This window comes from Oncorhynchus mykiss, chromosome 13, assembly GCF_013265735.2.
Source record: "Oncorhynchus mykiss isolate Arlee chromosome 13, USDA_OmykA_1.1, whole genome shotgun sequence".
Classification (NCBI taxonomy): Eukaryota; Metazoa; Chordata; class Actinopteri; order Salmoniformes; family Salmonidae; genus Oncorhynchus; species Oncorhynchus mykiss.
Genome location: NC_048577.1, coordinates 49,438,068 through 49,457,578, shown reverse-complemented (window position 1 = coordinate 49,457,578; position 19,511 = coordinate 49,438,068). Strand labels below are relative to the sequence as shown.

At 44.6% G+C, this 19,511-nt stretch overlaps 1 protein-coding gene across 1 annotated transcript; it reads left to right on the top strand.

Moving 5' to 3' along the window:
- The first annotated feature begins 1,299 nt into the window (after window positions 1–1,299).
- LOC100136168 (glial fibrillary acidic protein) lies at window positions 1,300–9,337 on the top strand. Its single transcript, XM_021558456.2, has 9 exons — window positions 1,300–1,849; window positions 5,640–5,700; window positions 5,838–5,933; window positions 6,079–6,240; window positions 6,427–6,552; window positions 6,719–6,939; window positions 7,183–7,226; window positions 7,404–7,489; window positions 7,714–9,337. Exons 1-9 carry the CDS (start codon window positions 1,323–1,325, stop codon window positions 7,762–7,764), a joined length of 1,374 nt encoding a protein of 457 aa, XP_021414131.2. The 5' UTR covers window positions 1,300–1,322; the 3' UTR covers window positions 7,765–9,337.
- Window positions 9,338–19,511: the final 10,174 nt, after the last annotated feature.

The window sequence follows — 19,511 nt, the reverse complement described above, 5'->3', positions numbered from 1 at the left end:
TGAAAAGCATGCATTTGGTTTTACTAGCGTTTAAGAGCAGTTGGAGGCCACGGAAGAAGTGTTGTATGGCATTGAAGCTCGTTTGGAGGTTAGGTCTCTGTCTCTTATGTATCCATCTGTAGCCTGTCAGTGACATCATGGTCAGAAACTCCAGGGGGGGCAAAGAGGTGGAGATGTATAGCTGCTACTGTTCAGCCCTGTGGCCCCAAAGCTTCTCCAATCGGCTAGCACACTGTAATGGTGTCACTTGTTGACTGTTTAGTACACTGGCTTTTATTATGTATCCATGACTACAAGGACAATGATTAAATTTTTTTTCTCCCAGTATGATTTTCGCATACTGATATGCAGGTCAGCTGTTGAATAAGAGTTAATCTAATAATGCCATTTAGCTATTATAACGTTATTTTGTTTCTACTCCCCTCTGTTTACTCTCCTACTTTTGTCTTCAGTATCTCACAATAGTTTGGAGATACTGTGGTCAATGTAGATATTCAATAATTGATTCTACTTGATGTACCTAGATAAGACAAGAAAGAGAGGCAACCTTAACGAACTTGATATTTTCTTGCTGTGTTATGTAATTGTACTCATTCCCATTTTGACTCCGACAAGGAGAAGACTAAAGAGGAGCAGAGGAACAGGGATGGGGTGTGAGACGCTCCTAGACAGTGCTGCTGTCACACACAGTGGCGCGAGCCAATCAGAGTGATATCAATAAATCTGGAGGGCTTAGTGGGATATTTTGGACGCCAAGCGAGACAGAGTGCCACACAAGAACACAGCTACTATCTGACCCTCTCTCTGTCCCCTTTTTCTCTGTCCCTCTCTTTTTCTGACCCTATTAGTCACCAACTAACAGGAATGGAGGAAAAGAGATCTCATTCCTTCACATCCCTGCTTCTTTTCTTCCCTTTCAATCACACTCTGTCCCCATCTGTGTCTGTGTGACTGAGCATGTGTGTGAGGCAGCTTTGATTTGGTAGCCAAGCTCTGTTGCACCAAATCCTATTCAAACAAGGACGAGAGAGAGAGGGAGAGAGAGAAAGGCCAGGAGACATTTGTAGCTGAGTGGACGAGCACAAACAATACCTGGCACACAGATTTTGAGTGTCACATAAACCACCCTCCTCTCTCTCTCTCTCTCTCTCTCTTTCTCTCTCTGTCTGTCTCTAACTCTCTCTTTCTGTCTGTCCCTCTCTCTGTCCTATTCAGTGACCGGCCCTTCCCTCCCGCCCCTCCCTGTGTACTCTCTCTCAGGATGGGGGATGTCTATCCCTATAAAAGGCATGTGTGTGCCCTGACAGGGTTTCATTCCAGCCATGGAGAGTCAGAGAGTCCTGTCGTCTTACAGGAAGCGTTTCGGGCCCCAGGGGGCCGGCAGCGTGGGTGGGGGCGTGCGGCTCAGCAGTCTCTCCTCCAGCCGCTTCTCCCTCCATGGGACCCCCCGCCACCTGACCCACTCCAGCACCATTTCCCGTCTCTCCCTGGGGTCGGCTGGAGGGGCCCTGCTCCTGGGGACCCCTGGGAACCGGCTGGACTTCTCGGCTGACTCACTCCTCAAGGCCCAGTACCGGGAGACGCGCACCAACGAGAAGGTGGAGATGATGGGTCTGAACGACCGCTTCGCCAGCTTTATAGAGAAGGTGCGCTTCCTGGAGCAGCAGAACACGGTGCTGGTGACGGAGCTGACCCAACTGAGGGGGAAGGAGCCCAGCCGTCTGGGGGACATCTTCCAGGAGGAGCTGAGGGAGCTGCGCAGGCAGGTGGACGGACTCAGCGCTGGGAAGGCCCGGCTGGAGATAGAGAGGGACAACATGGCTGCTGACGTGGCCACGCTCAAACAGAGGTGAGAATGAGGCAGTCTCATTTCCATCAATACAATTGAGCATTGATCAGTCTGCTTTGTTTTAGTATTTTGGAGTTCCAATTGATATTGTGGAGTTATAATTGCTTCAGCAGTCTGTCCACTTAAACATTTATTCGAAATTTGATTTAGTGGATTCCTAGTGTTTGGCATGTGTATTGGTCAATATGTTAATTTTGAATTGGAATCTTTGCTACAGTCTAAAACCAACAAGTGGATAGTGGATATAACACAATTCAGTATAACTGGATATAGTGTTACATGATAAAATTGCTCAGTTGATGCTTTGGCTTGTTAGTTATTGAAAACACTGTGCTCTGAGAAGGCGTTACTCAATGGGTGTCCCTCTTTCTAAACTTGATCCTGACCAGACCCCTACAGCCATTCAATGAGTGTGGAGGAATGGAGGAAACACGATAGAGCTGATTTCCACAAAGAGACCAGGGAGCCAGGCAGATGTTCTGTTGTTGCCTGATCCCCCTTAATACTCATTGGTCAAATACACGCTTCTTAGTTATGTTTATTGGTTTATTGCTTAAGTGGCATGGTTTATAGTTATGAGGTTATGGCTTATGTTTTCACAGGGTGTTTTTTGTTGTTGCCAAGGACAAAGGGAACATCTAGGTTTGTATTGGTTTCTGAGCCTGTGTATACTATGGATCAGAGACGTGTGTGTGAGGGTCAATGCTCTCTGATTACATTTGCTTTGGTGCAGAATGTGGTATATTTTCAGAACACTCAAACCACATCATGAGAAAGGTAGTCATTTCTCAACTCAATTGAGTAAGTACAACGTCAAATCATACAGTCACTTTTTTACCTAACTTAATTAGTGTTTCATCTGGAAATACATGTTTCACATTCACAATGGAATACATGTTTGTTTAAAGTAATTGCTTTTCACAATGCAATGCTCACTTTACTTTTGCTATGATTGTCTTCTCATTTTTTAAATGACATTTTACGATTAACCGACTGCTCTTAATTGATAATCACTTAACCGTTTGGTAAACCTATAGATTTTAGATTTTTTTTCTACTACACTTTTAGAGAACTAGATAATGAAAAAGTATGTTTGTCAAGTATAAATATATATATACTATAATGTACTATTATGATGATTAAGCATTTATAAGCATTTCGCTGCACAAATAAAATAACATAAAATTGTATTTGTCACTTCTTAAATAACAGGTGTAGATTAACAGTGAAATACTTACTTATGGTCCCTTCCCTACAATGCAGAGAGAAAAAGAGAAAAATGACACAATGGGTACCAGTACTTGTGCACCTGCGATAACATCTGCAAATCTGTACGCAACCAATACACTTTGATTTGATTTGACTATTAGGATTTTACTGCAAAACATTTAGAATCTGATATTGACAAGATCAGAGATGTTCTCTGTCATACAATTGAAAACAGCGGTAACTACACATTTGGTCAAATTGAGTTAAGACTGAAATCAGGCTTTGTAGTCTCCTGGTTCAATTATCTTCCGTTTTCAAAGAAAATTGAGTTTCAAATGTGCAGTAACTACAATATCCACGTAAGAACCAACGCAAACAGCAGTAAGTGAAGTTACTAAGTGAAGTTCCTGCAGTTTGCCTTGGTATTCTATCGGGCTCTGAGTTCAGGCCATCCCGATCATGACATGCCCTCACACACACCATGAGACAGTCAAAAGGTTGGATAAACACATTTAGATTGTAGATACTGTACTTTTATTTTGCATTACCCATATAGTTGTTTGTCATACAAAGGCAGAGTGCAGTATCAGCATTTCAGGGGTCATAGGTCATAGGTCAGGTAAGTGGTCATGGTTATAATAAGATAATATATCAGTGCATTATCACTTATCTACCTACAACACATTTGGCTGGAGAGTAAAAAAATACTTTAAAGCCATTTTTCTCAGATTCTTTACCTTTGTATGGCATTTCAGGTGGCTGCCCTGCCCTTGGCCTGAGTCTGCCTCCTGTCCCTCCTAACGTCATGGTCATGCCTCCCTGAAAACAATGACACTATACTTTGCGCAGACCTGTTCTGCCTTAAGGTGGAACTGACATCTGTTCATATACACCCCCAGGAAGAATATTACACCTTTTTTTTTTTAATCGGACAAGCGAGCATTTAGAAATGGTAATTTCCACGTTTTCATAAATGTATAGAATGTTTGGGAATGACGTATAGTAAAGCATTTGTAAAAATTCTGTAGCAATATAGAGTGGGAATGCGGCAGTGCGTTTGGACAATTAATAGGCACTGCAGTAAATACAAAAATAAAAAAACATGTGTCTCGTCCAAGCCCGGAGTCTACGCAGACCGGTGCGCCATAGCCAATCAGAGTTACAGTAGGCCTATATGCAAATAAGCCATTTGCCACATGGGCCTGCCATCATTCACTTCGAACTGGACTGTGTGTTTACAGGCAGTAGCAGCAGCACAACGTTACATCATTAAAACTGCCCTTGCTAGTTTGATTGTATTGACATTCCCAGCCTTTTTTTCTAAATATTGGCTATTTAAAACTGAAACAGTGCTCAAGACAGGCTTGATGCAAGCTAATGCTAAACATTCTGTTTCTTTCATTTCTTTCATTTGGTTACAGTACACCTGTTGTAATTATATCTGAACAATACATTTATTTTTGCATCAATGATTATGAAAGATATCTTTAATGATCATACTTTTTATCACACATGGGCTGGAAATGATTCATGGGTAGTGCAAGTGTATTGCCTAATGTGAAACCAGTGTAATGTACATTCAAAGGGCAATTTGTAATTAACTGGTCGTTAAAACAACTTCATTGAGAAGATACCATTATGTTGTGTTTTGGTGATTAAATCAATTTCATAGTAAGCTTATATTTAGGATCAATGGTTGTTTGGTGAAAGATGTCTCCAAACAAAATGAGTGCACAATAAAAGGTTTTGAATATAACTAACAAGTGTTAGTTTGGTACCAAGAGTTTTGAAAATTCACCACATATGTGTGATAGCACCAAAGCTAATATAAAAAACATTAACACACATCTGCTTTTCACCTCTAAGAGCACAGCATGAGTATCGATGGTGAAGGTTGACAAGGTTTGAGGTCAGGTCGTGTTTCCTGCTGGTTTCCCAACTCTACTTTCTAACACCAATTCATCAGTCTCTGAAGAAATACAGATCTGAGTTAGAAGGTGTGTGAGCATGTGTGTTTCAGTGTGGGGCAGATAGTGGCAGATGGAATTTGTGTGTGTGTGTGTGTGTGTGCTTGTTTGTGCGTGTGTGTGTGTTTTGGCTCCATTCTGAATGCGTAAACTCCTCCTCCGTGGGAAAGGCTGATGACAGGCTGATGTATAGAAGTGAATGGCTAATGATGTGTAAGCTCTCCATTCAGCTGAGCTCAGCCCACCTACTGCCAACTCTGCTACTGCAGCATGGAAGACAAGTGGTACTCACACAGTCCTTATCATCAGTTTATTCATGTCATTATGTATACAAGGATATTCATACATAGTCACATTTAATCATATCCTGATCATGATCCCTTCACTTTTCTGGATGGAAAACATGATCATATATATTGGGTAATTGGTGGGATGATGACTGGGATTCATTGACTTTGTATCAATAGAGAATAGGTTGAAACTAGGTTTTATCTGAGGTGCATGGATCCTCTTTGCGAGACCAATGAGGGGACTTAGAGTGCACCCTAACACTGCCTCTCCTTTTATCTGTCTGTTTTCTATTTTTCCTCACTCTCCCTTTCTCTTTCAATCAGACTGCAAGATGAGATGGTTCTTAGACAGGATGCAGAGAGCAACTTAAACGCCTTTAGACAGGTGAGGTCATTTCTCTCATAATTTATATCAATTTAACTATTATTGACCATGTCCCTGTTTGCATGTGATCTTCACAGCCCGTGTTTTTATATGAGGAATATACATGTCGCATTGACCTAAGGATTCTCTGTGTGTAGGATGTGGATGAGGCGTCTCTGAACCGTGTCCAGTTGGAGAGGAGGATAGACGCGCTGCAGGATGAGATTGCCTTCCTCAAGAAGATCCACGAGGAGGTGAGCTTCAGCTTCCCCTCGTCTCTATGGCAATCTCTAGTCCTTACTGGCCAACCTCTGTTTCTATCTCTGAAGTAAATAGTGAATATTCAGAGAATGAAAGAGGTGACCTTTAACCTGTAAGCCTGTGGTTGGTTCTCTATAGGAGCTGCGTGAGCTGCAGGAGCAGCTGATGGCCCAGCAGGTCCATGTGGATGTGGACGTGTCCAAGCCAGACCTGACCGCTGCTCTGAGGGACATCCGGGTCCAGTATGAGTCCGTGGCCTCCTCGAACATTCAGGAGACGGAGGAGTGGTACCGCTCCAAGGTCATATCAGAAAGCTTGGGCTATTGCATATACATGTACCTACATTACTGTACAGGCACAGGGAGACACACTACCATACAGATAAACATGCATACAGCCAGGTGTTGCACAATGCACACATTGACAACACACTATAAGATGCAAACCTTTAAAGTGTCCTGTCTCTCCTTTTGTTGTTATGCACAGTTTGTCGACTTGACCGACGCAGCTACTCGGAATGCAGACGCCTTGCGATTGGCCAAACAGGAGGGCAACGAGTACCGCCGGCAACTCCAGGCCATGACCTGTGATGTGGAGGCGCTCCGTGGAACAGTGAGTTGTCCAATCAGAGCAGAGTGTGCTGTGTCAACAATGAGACATAAGAAGACCATGAGTTCCATGACTCCCCTCTCTAACTGAACCACCATCTCCTCTTTCATCTCTTTCCAAACCTCTTCCCCCTTCCTTTCCTTCTCCCTATCTTCTTCCTCTCCTGCAGAACGAGTCTCTGGAGCAGCAGCTGCGTGAGATGGAGGACCGTTTCTCCGTGGAGACGGCTGGTTACCAGGATACGGTGGGTCATCTGGAGGAGGAGATCCAGACTCTGAAGGAGGGGATGGCCAGACACCTGCAGGAGTACCAGGACCTGCTCAACGTCAAACTGGCCCTGGACATAGAGATCGCTACCTACAGGAAGCTGCTGGAGGGAGAGGAGAGCAGGTGAGGAGATAACGGTGGAGAGGGAGGAGGATGGTGGAGGGAGAGGAGGGGTGGAGAGGAAGCATAGTAGAAGGAAGGAAGAGAGGAGGGAGGAGGGAAGGAGAGAGAGGGTGTTGGAGGGAATAAAGTGAAAAAAGAATGTGGATCTAATGAGCTGGGTCGGGAGGAGACAGTGTGATGAAGAAAGAAAAGACAATAGGTGGTGGCTGGTAGCTACTGATACTCTCTCTTCCTCTTCCTCAGGATCACTGTTCCAATGCAGAGCTTCTCCAACCTGCAGTTCAGAGGTGAGTAAGGGTATCCTGACCCAGACATATTAGCGTAGTCTATCATGGCATTTAATAATTTACCCCAGCCATATGAATGATGTGCTGATGCATAAATCTGAAGTTAGGATTCGGCTCTGACTGGATTCATGGGCATCTGAAAGCTAAACGTTTCTCTCACCCTCTCCCTGAGTATAGAGACCAGTATGGACACTAAGTTCTCTCCAGAGGCCCATGTCAAGAGGAGCATCATAGTGCGGACTGTGGAGACTAGAGACGGGGAGGTATGTAGAACATCATAGACCATTGAATGAGTCCATGGGGGATTTATTCCCATATCAGATGTGTGAATGTGCTTGCTTCCTGCTTAGCTCCTCCAGAGGGCAGCATGCTACATTGTATAATTCAATAAATGCAATTTCACAAGCTTTCAGATCACTTATAGACAGTCCCTCCCTACTGCTGCATCTACAACCCAACATGCCCTGTTCCCTGCTCTGTGTTTCAGATCATTAAGGAGTCTACGGCTGAGAGGAAGGAGATTCCTGACAGTCCTTAAAGGACACAAATGGTGCTAGCTATATGTCTGTCACACTGTCCCCACTCCCAAGTAACGCTTAGAGGCCTTGCATGATAATGATACCCTTTCCTGACCAGGCACCTCCCTCTTCTCCAAACCTTAAAGTCCCCCCAGTTGCAACCACCTCACCATCCCCTTCCTCCCCTCTTCATCATCACCCCAGACCATGCTACATCATTAAATACTTTTTTTGCATTTTGTTGAAACAAAAAAAAATCCCTCATTGCGTCCTTGTTAGCATTTTTGCCAAAAAAGTATTATTTTTGTATTGCTGTAACTGGAGATAGGCTTTAGTGCTGGGAAGTGTGGCCATGCACCTTAGAAGGAAGGGTCTTGGACTACTACCCTTTGTGATTAACAGACTTAATGCTTGGACATTTATTTTTTGTTCAGCTCATAATAGTGACAGATCAGAGTAGGAAATGTTCTCAATGTGTTTGGATAGTAGCCAGAGAGGAGGCCTTGAAATGTAGTGATTGTTATTCAGCTAGTGGCAGGGGTCGTGCTGAAGTTGTGTGGTTTGAGTGGATGTGAGAAGTCAAGAGGAAAGTACAGTTGCTGGGGTTTGCAGTGGACAGGATGGGTCTCAGACAAGGAAGATGACGTGTGAATGACAGTGCTTTTGGCAGAACTGTTGGTGAAAAGAAAGAAGCTGACATAACTCTCCTCTAGGGCCAAACACCATATCAATTTCATCCCTCCGTCATACACTGCCCCCCCCCCCCCCCCCCCCCCCCCTCTGGATGCAGTGTCTCTAGTTCCACTGTACCATTGCAACATCATATTTTAACACTAGAACAGTGCCTGGGCATATCCACTTACGCACCAGGGGTGAGAGGGACAGGATGGAGGTGATACAGGGAGTATTGACGAGACCCTTACCTCTGAAATCCCCTGTTCCTCCCCCAGCCCCATCTCTGGAGTGTCAGTGATTGTAGAGAGACACAAAAGAGGGTGTTGCTGAGATAGCTTGGTGGTGGTGGAGCGGGTGGGGTTATATGGTGTCTCCCTGATGACAGCCCTCTCCAAGAAACCCTGGGGGTGGGGGGGCTTGGAAGGTGGAGGGGGGGGGGGGGGGGGGGGGGGGGGGGTTGGAGGGTTGGAGGAGAGGAGGAGAGGAGGAGGGTTGAAGGAGAGGAGGAGAGGACGAGGGTTGACGGGTGGCTGTCACAACACTAACTGTTAATCCCAGCTCTCTCCCTCTGCTTAGCACCCCTGCTGACATAAACAAACTGACACCCCTGTCACCTACCATTCAGTACAGATGGTGACTACAGACTGCTTTTCATTCTTCACTAAAGACAAACCGTAACCGTCTTCTAATGTGCCTGCCTTTCTTTCACATCTCCCTTCCCTCTGCTTTGCCTTCGTGTCTTCACCCGTCAGCTCTAGATACTATTTCTTCTCTTCTTGTCTGCCTCTTACAGTAGCCACAGCTGAACCACACTGCAGTAGGTCTAAGAAAAACCTACAAGATGTGAATATAACCTTAGTTTTGACCAACATTATGACAACCCGCTAACAACAATAAAGCCATTTTGTTTGATTAGTATTTGTGTCTGAATGAGTCTTTTGTGAATGACAGTTTTTATTTGCTTTCTTTAGTCCAACACAAGCTGCTGCTTGGATTGAATGTGTACCGTTGTATGATTGTGTGTGCTCATGAAATGAAGATAGATCCAGTACCAGCTCACTGATGGACCTTTTTCACGACTTTATTTGACATACCCAGCACCTCCAAGTTGTTGACGTGCGTACACCACGTTAGAAACTCGTTGTGTGGGGCGCCAGAGTTCAGGAGGACAGTTGGGCACCTGTTGATTGATCATAATCAATAGAACCCACATAGTCATAATCAACACGCGTCATTTATCATCATGATAATCATCCATCCATATGTAGGATCCTGTCTGCGGTATCTGTCTGCGGTGAATGAGTATAACTGAGTCTGACAGCCCATCTCTGTATCAGGATCCACATTAGAGGTATGTGGGAGAGATGATGACTGGCATGGCAGACTGCTGAGATTGACAGGAGGGATCAATGTTCATCATCATCACTACGTTGGTTGTTGTCCAGTGGCGAGGGGAATTGAGGTGGGAGGGTTCGGCACCAAAGCCTATATTTACAGTACTGTGATCGTCACTTGTCAGTGTCATTGTCAGTGCTCTGCCCAGGACCCTACAGAAGCACATAGACAGTAAATTCTCTCACAGACGGGGTCAGACTGTAACACTCTGTTGAATGATCTAACAACCTATCCACACGTTCAGCCCTCAAGGACCCTTCACTTCACTCCCTGCCCAGACTCTCTGAGTCTTCCTGTAAGGACAATGACTCAAACAGAGATTATATAAGTGCTCTCAGTGCCCCCCCCACACACACACACACAACCTCACCATACACACTGCTCTCTGGGCCCCCCACACACACAACCTCACCATACACACTGCTCTCTGGGCCCCCCACACACACAACCTCACCATACACACTGCTCTCTGGGCCGCCCCCACACACACAACCTCACCATACACACTGCTCTCTGGGCCCCCCACACCCACAACCTCACCATACACACTGCTCTCTGGGCCCCCCACACCCACAACCTCACCATACACACTGCTCTCTGGGCCCCTTCTGACAAACAGCCAGAAAGGAGTTGAAGGAGGAAACATGCGCACGTGTCTATGTATGTGCTGGGCAGGTATATAGGAGTCCCAGTCACGCAGAGGCCATCCTTTACTCATTGTACAGCTAATGTATTTCTGTGTGTTAGTGTGTGTGTATCAGTGGAGGCAGGAGGGAGGAGCTATAGGAGGACAGGTTCATTGTAATGGCTGGAAGGGAAAAATGGAACTGCGTTAAACATGTGCTTTCCATATGTTTTATGTGTTTGATACTGTCCCATTTATACCGTTCCAGCCATTACAATGAGCCCGTCCTCCTGTAGCTCCTCTCAGAAGCCGCCACTGGTGTGTATGTGCACATGTGTATGTGTGTTTGTGTGTGTGTGTGTGTGTGCAGTACAGTACTGTAGTGGAGCAGGTTGAGAGCTTCAAGTTCCTTGGTGTCCATATCACCAACAAACTATCATGGTCCAAACACACCAAGACAGTCGTGAAGAGGGCACGACAACGCCTATTCCCCCTCAGCAAACTGAAAAGATTTGGCATGGGTCCTCAGATCCTCAAAAAGTTCTACAGCTGCACTATCGAAAGCAGCACTGGTTGCATCACTACCTGGTATAGCAACTGCTCGGCCTCCGACCGCAAGGCACTACAGAGGGTAGTGCGTGCGGCCCAGTACATCACTGGGGCCAAGCTTCCTGCCATCCAGGACCTCTATAACAGGCAGTGTCAAATTGCCAAAGACTACAGTCACCCTAGTCATAGACTGTTTGTTCTCTCTGCTACAGCACGGAAAGCGGTACCGGAGTGCCAAGTCTAGGTCCAAAAGGGTCCTTAACAGCTTCTACCCCCAAACCATAAGACTCTTGAACAGCTAATCAAATGGCTACCCAGACTATTTGCATTGCGCCCACCCTCTTTTACGCTGCTGCTACTCTCTGTTTATTATCTATGCATACACACTTTAACTTTACCTACATGTACATATTACCTCAATTACCTCGACTAACCAATGTCCCCACACATTGACTCTGTACCGGCACCCCCTGTATATAGCCTCCACATTGACTCTGTACCAGTACCCCCTGTATATAGCCTCCACATTGACTCTGTACCAGTACCCCCTGTATATAGCCTCCACATTGACTCTGTACCAGTACCCCCTGTATATAGCCTCCACATTGACTCTGTACCAGTACCCCCTGTATATAGCCTCCACATTGACTCTGTACCAGTACCCCCTGTATATAGCCTCCACATTGACTCTGTACCAGTAGCCCCTGTATATAGCCTCCACATTGACTCTGTACCAGTACCCCCTGTATATAGCCTCCACATTGACTCTGTACCAGTACCCCCTGTATATAGCCTCCACATTGACTCTGTACCAGTACCCCCTGTATATAGCCTCCACATTGACTCTGTACCAGTAGCCCCTGTATATAGCCTCCACATTGACTCTGTACCAGTACCCCCTGTATATAGCCTCCACATTGACTCTGTACCAGTACCCCCTGTATATAGCCTCCACATTGACTCTGTACCAGTACCCCCTGTATATAGCCTCCACATTGACTCTGTACCAGTACCCCCTGTATATAGCCTCCACATTGACTATGTACCAGTACCCCCTGTATATAGCCTCCACATTGACTCTGTACCAGTACCCCCTGTATATAGCCTCCACATTGACTCTGTACCAGTACCCCCTGTGTATAGCCTCCACATTGACTCTGTACCAGTACCCCCTGTATATAGCCTCCACATTGACTCTGTACCAGTACCCCCTGTATATAGCCTCCACATTGACTCTGAACCAGTACCCCCTGTATATAGCCTTCACATTGACTCTGTACCAGTACCCCCTGTATATAGCCTCCACATTGACTCTGTACCAGTACCCCCTGTATATAGCCTCCACATTGACTCTGTACCGGCACCCCCTGTATATAGCCTCCACATTGACTCTGTACCAGTACCCCCTGTATATAGCCTCCACATTGACTCTGTACCAGTACCCCCTGTATATAGCCTCCACATTGACTCTGTACCAGTACCCCCTGTATATAGCCTCCACATTGACTCTGTACCAGTACCCCCTGTATATAGCCTCCACATTGACTCTGTACCAGTACCCCCTGTATATAGCCTCCACATTGACTCTGTACCAGTACCCCTGTATATAGCCTCCACATTGACTCTGTACCAGTACCCCCTGTATATAGCCTCCACATTGACTCTGTACCAGTACCCCCTGTATATAGCCTCCACATTGACTCTGTACCAGTACCCCCTGTATATAGCCTCCACATTGACTCTGTACCAGTACCCCCTGTATATAGCCTCCACATTGACTCTGTACCAGTACCCCCTGTATATAGCCTCCACATTGACTCTGTACCAGTACCCCCTGTATATAGCCTCCACATTGACTCTGTACCAGTACCCCCTGTATATAGCCTCCACATTGACTCTGTACCAGTACCCCCTGTATATAGCCTCCACATTGACTCTGTACCAGTAGCCCCTGTATATAGCCTCCACATTGACTCTGTACCAGTACCCCCTGTATATAGCCTCCACATTGACTCTGTACCGGTACCCCGTGTATATAGCCTCAACATTGACTCTGTACCAGTACCCCCTGTATATAGCCTCCACATTGACTCTGTACCAGTACCCCCTGTATATAGCCTCCACATTGACTCTGTACCGGTACCCCGTGTATATAGCCTCAACATTGACTCTGTACCAGTACCCCCTGTATATAGCCTCCACATTGACTCTGTACCAGTACCCCCTGTATATAGCCTCAACATTGACTCTGTACCAGTACCCCCTGTATATAGCCTCCACATTGACTCTGTACCAGTACCCCCTGTATATAGCCTCCACATTGACTCTGTACCAGTACCCCTGTATATAGCCTCCACATTGACTCTGTACCAGTACCCCCTGTATATAGCCTCCACATTGACTCTGTACCAGTACCCCCTGTATATAGCCTCCACATTGACTCTGTACCAGTACCCCCTGTATATAGCCTCCACATTGACTCTGTACCAGTACCCCCTGTATATAGCCTCCACATTGACTCTGTACCAGTACCCCCTGTATATAGCCTCGCTATTGTTATTTTGCTACTGCTCTTTAATTATTTGTTACTTTTATTTTATTTATTTTTTACTTATCTATTTTTTACTTAACTCTTTTCTTAAAACTGCATTGTTGGTTAAGGGCTTGTCAGTAAGCATTTCACTGTAAGGTCTACCTACACCTGTTGTATTTGGCGCATGTGACAAATAAAATAAACATTTGATTTGATGTGTCTATTTGGCCTGGCTCTTGTCAGTGGACTGGCGTGTCTCAGGTCTGGGATGGAGGTGGCCTCGAGCTGAAGGAATTCTGGCTAGATAAAACACTCACTCCACCAGGGTGTGGGCCCTGACGCCCTGAGGCCAACTGAAACTTTTTCAGACAATCTTTCAGAGGTGGGGGTAAGGACTGGTTACTATTGAAGAGCTTTTTCTCCTCAGCAGCTATACTTACTGTAGAACTACGAAGAGAAAGGGGTGACAATGAAGAGACATCTAAAGAGTGTGCTTCTCAAAATCCTCCACACTACATCCTCTCCCTTGTTGACCCCAAACATCACTCAACCCTATACACCCCACCCATGGCTTGTTGACACCAAACATCACTCAACCCTGTGCACCCCACCCATGGCTTGTTGACCCCAACATCACTCAACCCTGTACACCCCACCCATGGCTTGTTGACACCAAACATCACTCAACCCTGTGCACCCCACCCATGGCTTGTTGACCCCAACATCACTCAACCCTGTACACCCCACCCATGGCTTGCTGGTCCCAACATCACTCAACCCTGTACACCCCACCCATGGCTTGTTGACCCCAACATCACTCAACCCTGTACACCCCACCCATGGCTTGTTGACCCCAAACATCACTCAACCCTGTGCACCCCACCCATGGCTTGTTGACCCCAAACATCACATAACCCTGTACAATCCAACCACGGCTTGTTGACCCCAAAGATCACACAACCCCGTACACCCCACCCATGGCTTGTTGACCCCAAACATTACACAACCCTGTATAAAGCCAGCAGCATACCACCCTGCATACCACTGCTGGCTTGCTTCTGAAGCTAAGCAGGTTTGGTCCTGGTCAGTCCCTGGATGGGAGACCAGATTCTGCTGGAAGTGGTGTTGGAGGGCCAGTAGGAGGAACTCTTTCCTCTGGTCTAAAAAAAATATCCCAACCCCCCAGGGAAGTGATTGGGTGCTGTCTTTCAGATGGGACGTTAAACGGGTGTCCTGACTCTCTGAGGTCATTAAAGATCCCATGGCATTTATTGTAAGAGTAGGGGTGTCCTGGCTAAATTCCCAATCTGGCCCTCAAACCATTCACCAAACCATTCATCCATCTCCCCTGTAACTATTCCCCAGGTTCTTGCTGTAATGAGAATGTGTTCTCAGTCAACTTACCTGGTAAAATAATGGAATAAATAAATACAATCCAACCATGGCTTATGCACTCACAGGGCTCCTGGCAATACAGACCTCCATGAGAGAGGATGTCTAAAATGATCCATTGTTTGTACTCAAATAGTAATTCTAATGAGTATGCTGCTGTCTTCTTTCCCTGACACTAGTGTGTGTTTGTTAGCTCTCTACGCTAACAGAATCCATAATGAGCTCCCTAATGCATTTGTTTGTATCAGCGCAGAACATCAAGCACTCTTTCTCATCAATCACTACTTCAGTACTCAGCTCTTATTATGTAAAGGTACACAGAGAACTAATGCTGGTAATGAGATGCTAGATGTGTGAGCATCATACACATGCCCTATCTCTGTGTTGCAGCCAGCACCCTTCTCCTCTCAGCCTCCTTGTCCTCTCCCCTCTTCACTACACATTCCTGCACTACTCGGCCCTGTCACCAAAGGGTCATGGGAAGGCATGTGTGCTTGTTGGTTAATTTTAGCCCTCATTTCATCAAGCCCATTGAGACAAAACACAGAACAAGCACGTCAACGCCTCCACCAAACACCACCACCCTAAAGCAACTCTCTCTGTCTCTTTGATTCTTTAGCAGACTCCATAAACAACTGCAGTGACTTTTGACACACTAAGGCTACATTTACACAGCCTGCCCAATTCTGATATTTTTTTCCACCAATTGCTATTTTGACCAATCACATCAGACCTTTCACATCAGAGTTTTTTCAGAGCTGATCTGATTGGTCAAAAGACCAATTAGTGAATGTTAAACATGTATTGTAAATGTTTATCAGCACAGCATTATGACAGCATTTTCTAAACTGCAGAGGGGGTTCTTGCTATTATTTTGTATCAGAATTGGGCTGCCTGTGTAAACTCAGCCACACACACACACACACACACACACACACACACACACACACACACACACACACACACACACACACACACACGTTACCAAAGGCATACATCAGAGCTACAGGAGACGACAGAGAGACATGTCAGTGACATCCACCTAAAATGATAGGTGGTACTACACTTAAAGTAATGCAGCAATGCATATGAACACTCTGGACACACAGACACAATACAGACACAGACACGGACACGGACACAGACACAAACAAACACACACCAAGTCCATTAACACATCCAACTCCAGGCCATCTGACTGTTTAATAGTCACCAGTACCCTGCCCTGCCCTGAACCTTAATCACTGTTACTACCCTGCACCTTTGAGACTGCTGCCCTATGTACATTGTCACTGAACCCATTTCATATGTATATAATGTATTCTAGTAAAGGCTTATCCTATATAACTACTTCTGTACACACCTTTTCTATTCATATACTGTCCATACTGTCTATAAACACACCATTATATCCAAAATGGACTCTGACATTGCTCATTCTGATATTTCTTAATTTATTTGATTTTATTTGGGGGATTTGTGTGTATTTTTTTGTATGTTTAGGTATTACTTCACTGTTTAAGCTAGATACATAAGCATTTCACTGCACCTGCGATAAAATATGCAAAATATGTGTAATCAACCAATCAAACACTAAGTATATCTTTGTTGATGGTTATTTTTTATTTTTTTATTTTTTTTATTTCACCTTTATTTAACCAGGTAGGCAAGTTGAGAACAAGTTCTCATTTACAATTGTGACCTGGCCAAGATAAAGCAAAGCAGTTCGACAGATACAACGACACAGAGTTACACATGGAGTAAAACAAACATACAGTCAATAATACAGTATAAACAAGTCTATATACGATGTGACATTATTGACAACTCGACCAATCGTTATCAAGAGGACGTAATCAAGAGGTAATACAATAAGGAACTTTAGGTCAATCAATGTTGGGATGATTCATATTACAGGTTTTTACAATCACCTTTGTACTAATTTCAGAACCTTGATGTCATTTTTCAAAACTTTAGACACAAAACTCACAACTGATGATTAAAATGAACATTTTTCAAAACTCTAAAACTTTTTCCAATTGCTTGGATACAATACACATACAGCTAAGATACTTTGTTCATTGAACTAAAATCACCTGTTCAAAATGACACAACTTAACATCAAAGTATTACCATTTCAAAATGCAATTCACACATTACATCTGAAATGACTGTATTAATTTCATTACAATTATATAATTGCAATGTAATTGTACAACTGCTCAAAATGAGAAGTAACTGTTGCATTACTCTTAATGCATAGTTTTATGGAAACTGACAAACAATATTCCATGTTTAGATCATGAAAGTTTCAGGATAACGAGATCCATTGACACCAATTACTGTCGAACATGAACCAATTGGACTACATTATCTATGGATGTAATATTTCATCACCGTTCTTTATCAGACACTGTTTCTATGGTCCCATGTACTACTTTTCCAGACCATGTTTTCAGATTTGACATCACTGTAACACTCTTTATTAGGTACACCTATCTCGTACTGGGTAGGACCCCCTTTTGCCTCCACAACAGCCTGAATTATTTACGATGTTGTACTTTAAGAGATGCCCTTCTGCACACCACTGTTTTAAACGGCTGTTATTTGAGTATTTGTGGCCTTTCTGTTAGCTTGAATGAGTCTGGACATTCTCCTCTGACCTCTCTCATAAACAAGGTGTTTTGCCCACAGAACTGCCGCTCACTGAATGTGTTTTGTTTATCTCACCATTCTCTGTAAACTCTAGAGACTGTAGTGCGTAAAAATCCCAGGAGGGCAGCTGTTTCTGAGATGCTGGAACCACCATGTGTGGCACCTTGCCCGTTCTAATGTTTGGTCGAACAACAACTAAAGCTCTCTATACTCTATATACTGAGTTTCAGGCAGCCACATGATACGCTGTTCGAAGGAGCTATTTGTGTTAACATGCAGGTGTACCTAATAAAGTGGTCGGTGAGTGTATGTATGCAGGCCCTTGTCATTTATTTTCCAATACTGCCAACTCGTTACTGACGATTGATTTCACATTGTGGTATGAATATATAGTGAAATGAGTGGTATCCACCTACAACAACACAGAGATAACATGGAACCGGCAGGTGATCCAGGTCACAATAGAGGTCAAGCAGTGGGAGGAGGAAGACGAGGAAGACGTGGTAGTCAAAGGAATGGCAGGGGACAAGCACCCCTTCTGAGAGGTGGTCGTGGGCCTCGTTTGAGAGGTGTGGGGGAACGTGGTAGAGGACAAGGCCAAGGACCAAGACAGTGGCAGCAACAGCAGAAAGTGTCCAATTAAATCCGAGCAATAGTTGGCACGACAATGACTGAGGCAGCTACAATGATTCAACCAAACCTCAGAAGATCAACCGTGGCCTCAATCATCAGAACTTTCCGCAATGAGAACCGGTAAGTCTTCAGTATGCGCTAAACATTAGGCTACTCTCAATTGTCAAATGACTGTATACTGCATGCCAATGTGTACCACAGAGTAGGTGATGTGACTAAATGTGTTCTTACTGTCATTTTCCCTGCAGAATATAGACTAGGCCAAATAGGGGAGGCAGAGGCAAAATTCTGACTGACCAACAAGAACGGGCTGTGGTTAATTTGGTTCGGGACCGAAATTATATTTACCTTACAGAAATTGGACAATGACGACATGTTCAGCAATGTGGAAGCCATAAGTTTGCTGACTATTGCCTGCATGCTGAAAAGGCACCAAGTGTCTCTAAAACAGCCTTACTGTGTGCCTTTTGAAAGAAATGCAGACAGAGTGAAGCAACTGAGGCGTGTTCAGTTTCAAGATGCCTGTTGTGAAAAATTCCCCAAAAATGCCACATCATTGTAATCAACAATTCTCAGCATAAAATAAGCTTGTATGCTGTTGATGTCCTGATATTCATCTCTACTCCCGAGACTTCAATTACAGCTCTTATTAATATTATTGAATTATTCAGCGAATTCTCAGGCTACAAGAGTAACCTAACTAAGTCAGAGGCTATGCCACTTGGTAGCCTACACTCTGTACCTAATACTTCTCCCCCCTTCCCTTTTAAATGGTCTCCCTCAGGTTTCATGTATCTGGGTATATTTGTAACTCCTAAATTCCAGCAAATGTACAAAGCCAATTTTGTTCCCTTGTTTGATACAATAAGACAGGATCTGGAGCGCTGGAAATCTCTCCCGATTTCTTGGTTGGGTAGAATATCCCTCTTGAAAATGAACATTTTACCTAGACTACTTTACCCAATCCAAATGATCCCAGTATTACTCTCCAATAAGGTAATAAAGGATGTAAATGGATGGCTAAGTTCCTTTATATGGAGTAAACACAAGCCAAGACTTAAGATGGCAATATTGCAGCTGCCAAGTTCTATGGGCGGCTTGGACCTGCCCAATATCAGGTTCTATCAATGGTGTGCCCACCTTTGTTATATTTCTGACTGGATCACAAATGATGACTCCTCTATTTGGTTAGACATTGAGACTTCTCTTTCAAAATACCCCTTACAGGATCTTTTATTTTTCAGAAGTTTCAAGTCTGTAGAAGATCACTGCAATAATCCCGTTACACTTAACACACTCAAAGTATGGAG

What these genes read in the sequence shown, in the direction of transcription:
- LOC100136168 (XM_021558456.2), top strand. Translation starts at nt 1,323, where the DNA reads ATGGAGAGTCAGAGAGTCCTGTCGTCTTACAGGAAGCGTTTCGGGCCC. An exon ending in TCAAGAAGATCCACGAGGAG is followed by an intron (nt 5,934 to 6,078) that starts GTGAGCTTCAGC and finishes GGTTCTCTATAG; the next exon opens with GAGCTGCGTGAGCTGCAGGA. An exon ending in CTCCAACCTGCAGTTCAGAG is followed by an intron (nt 7,227 to 7,403) that starts GTGAGTAAGGGT and finishes CCCTGAGTATAG; the next exon opens with AGACCAGTATGGACACTAAG.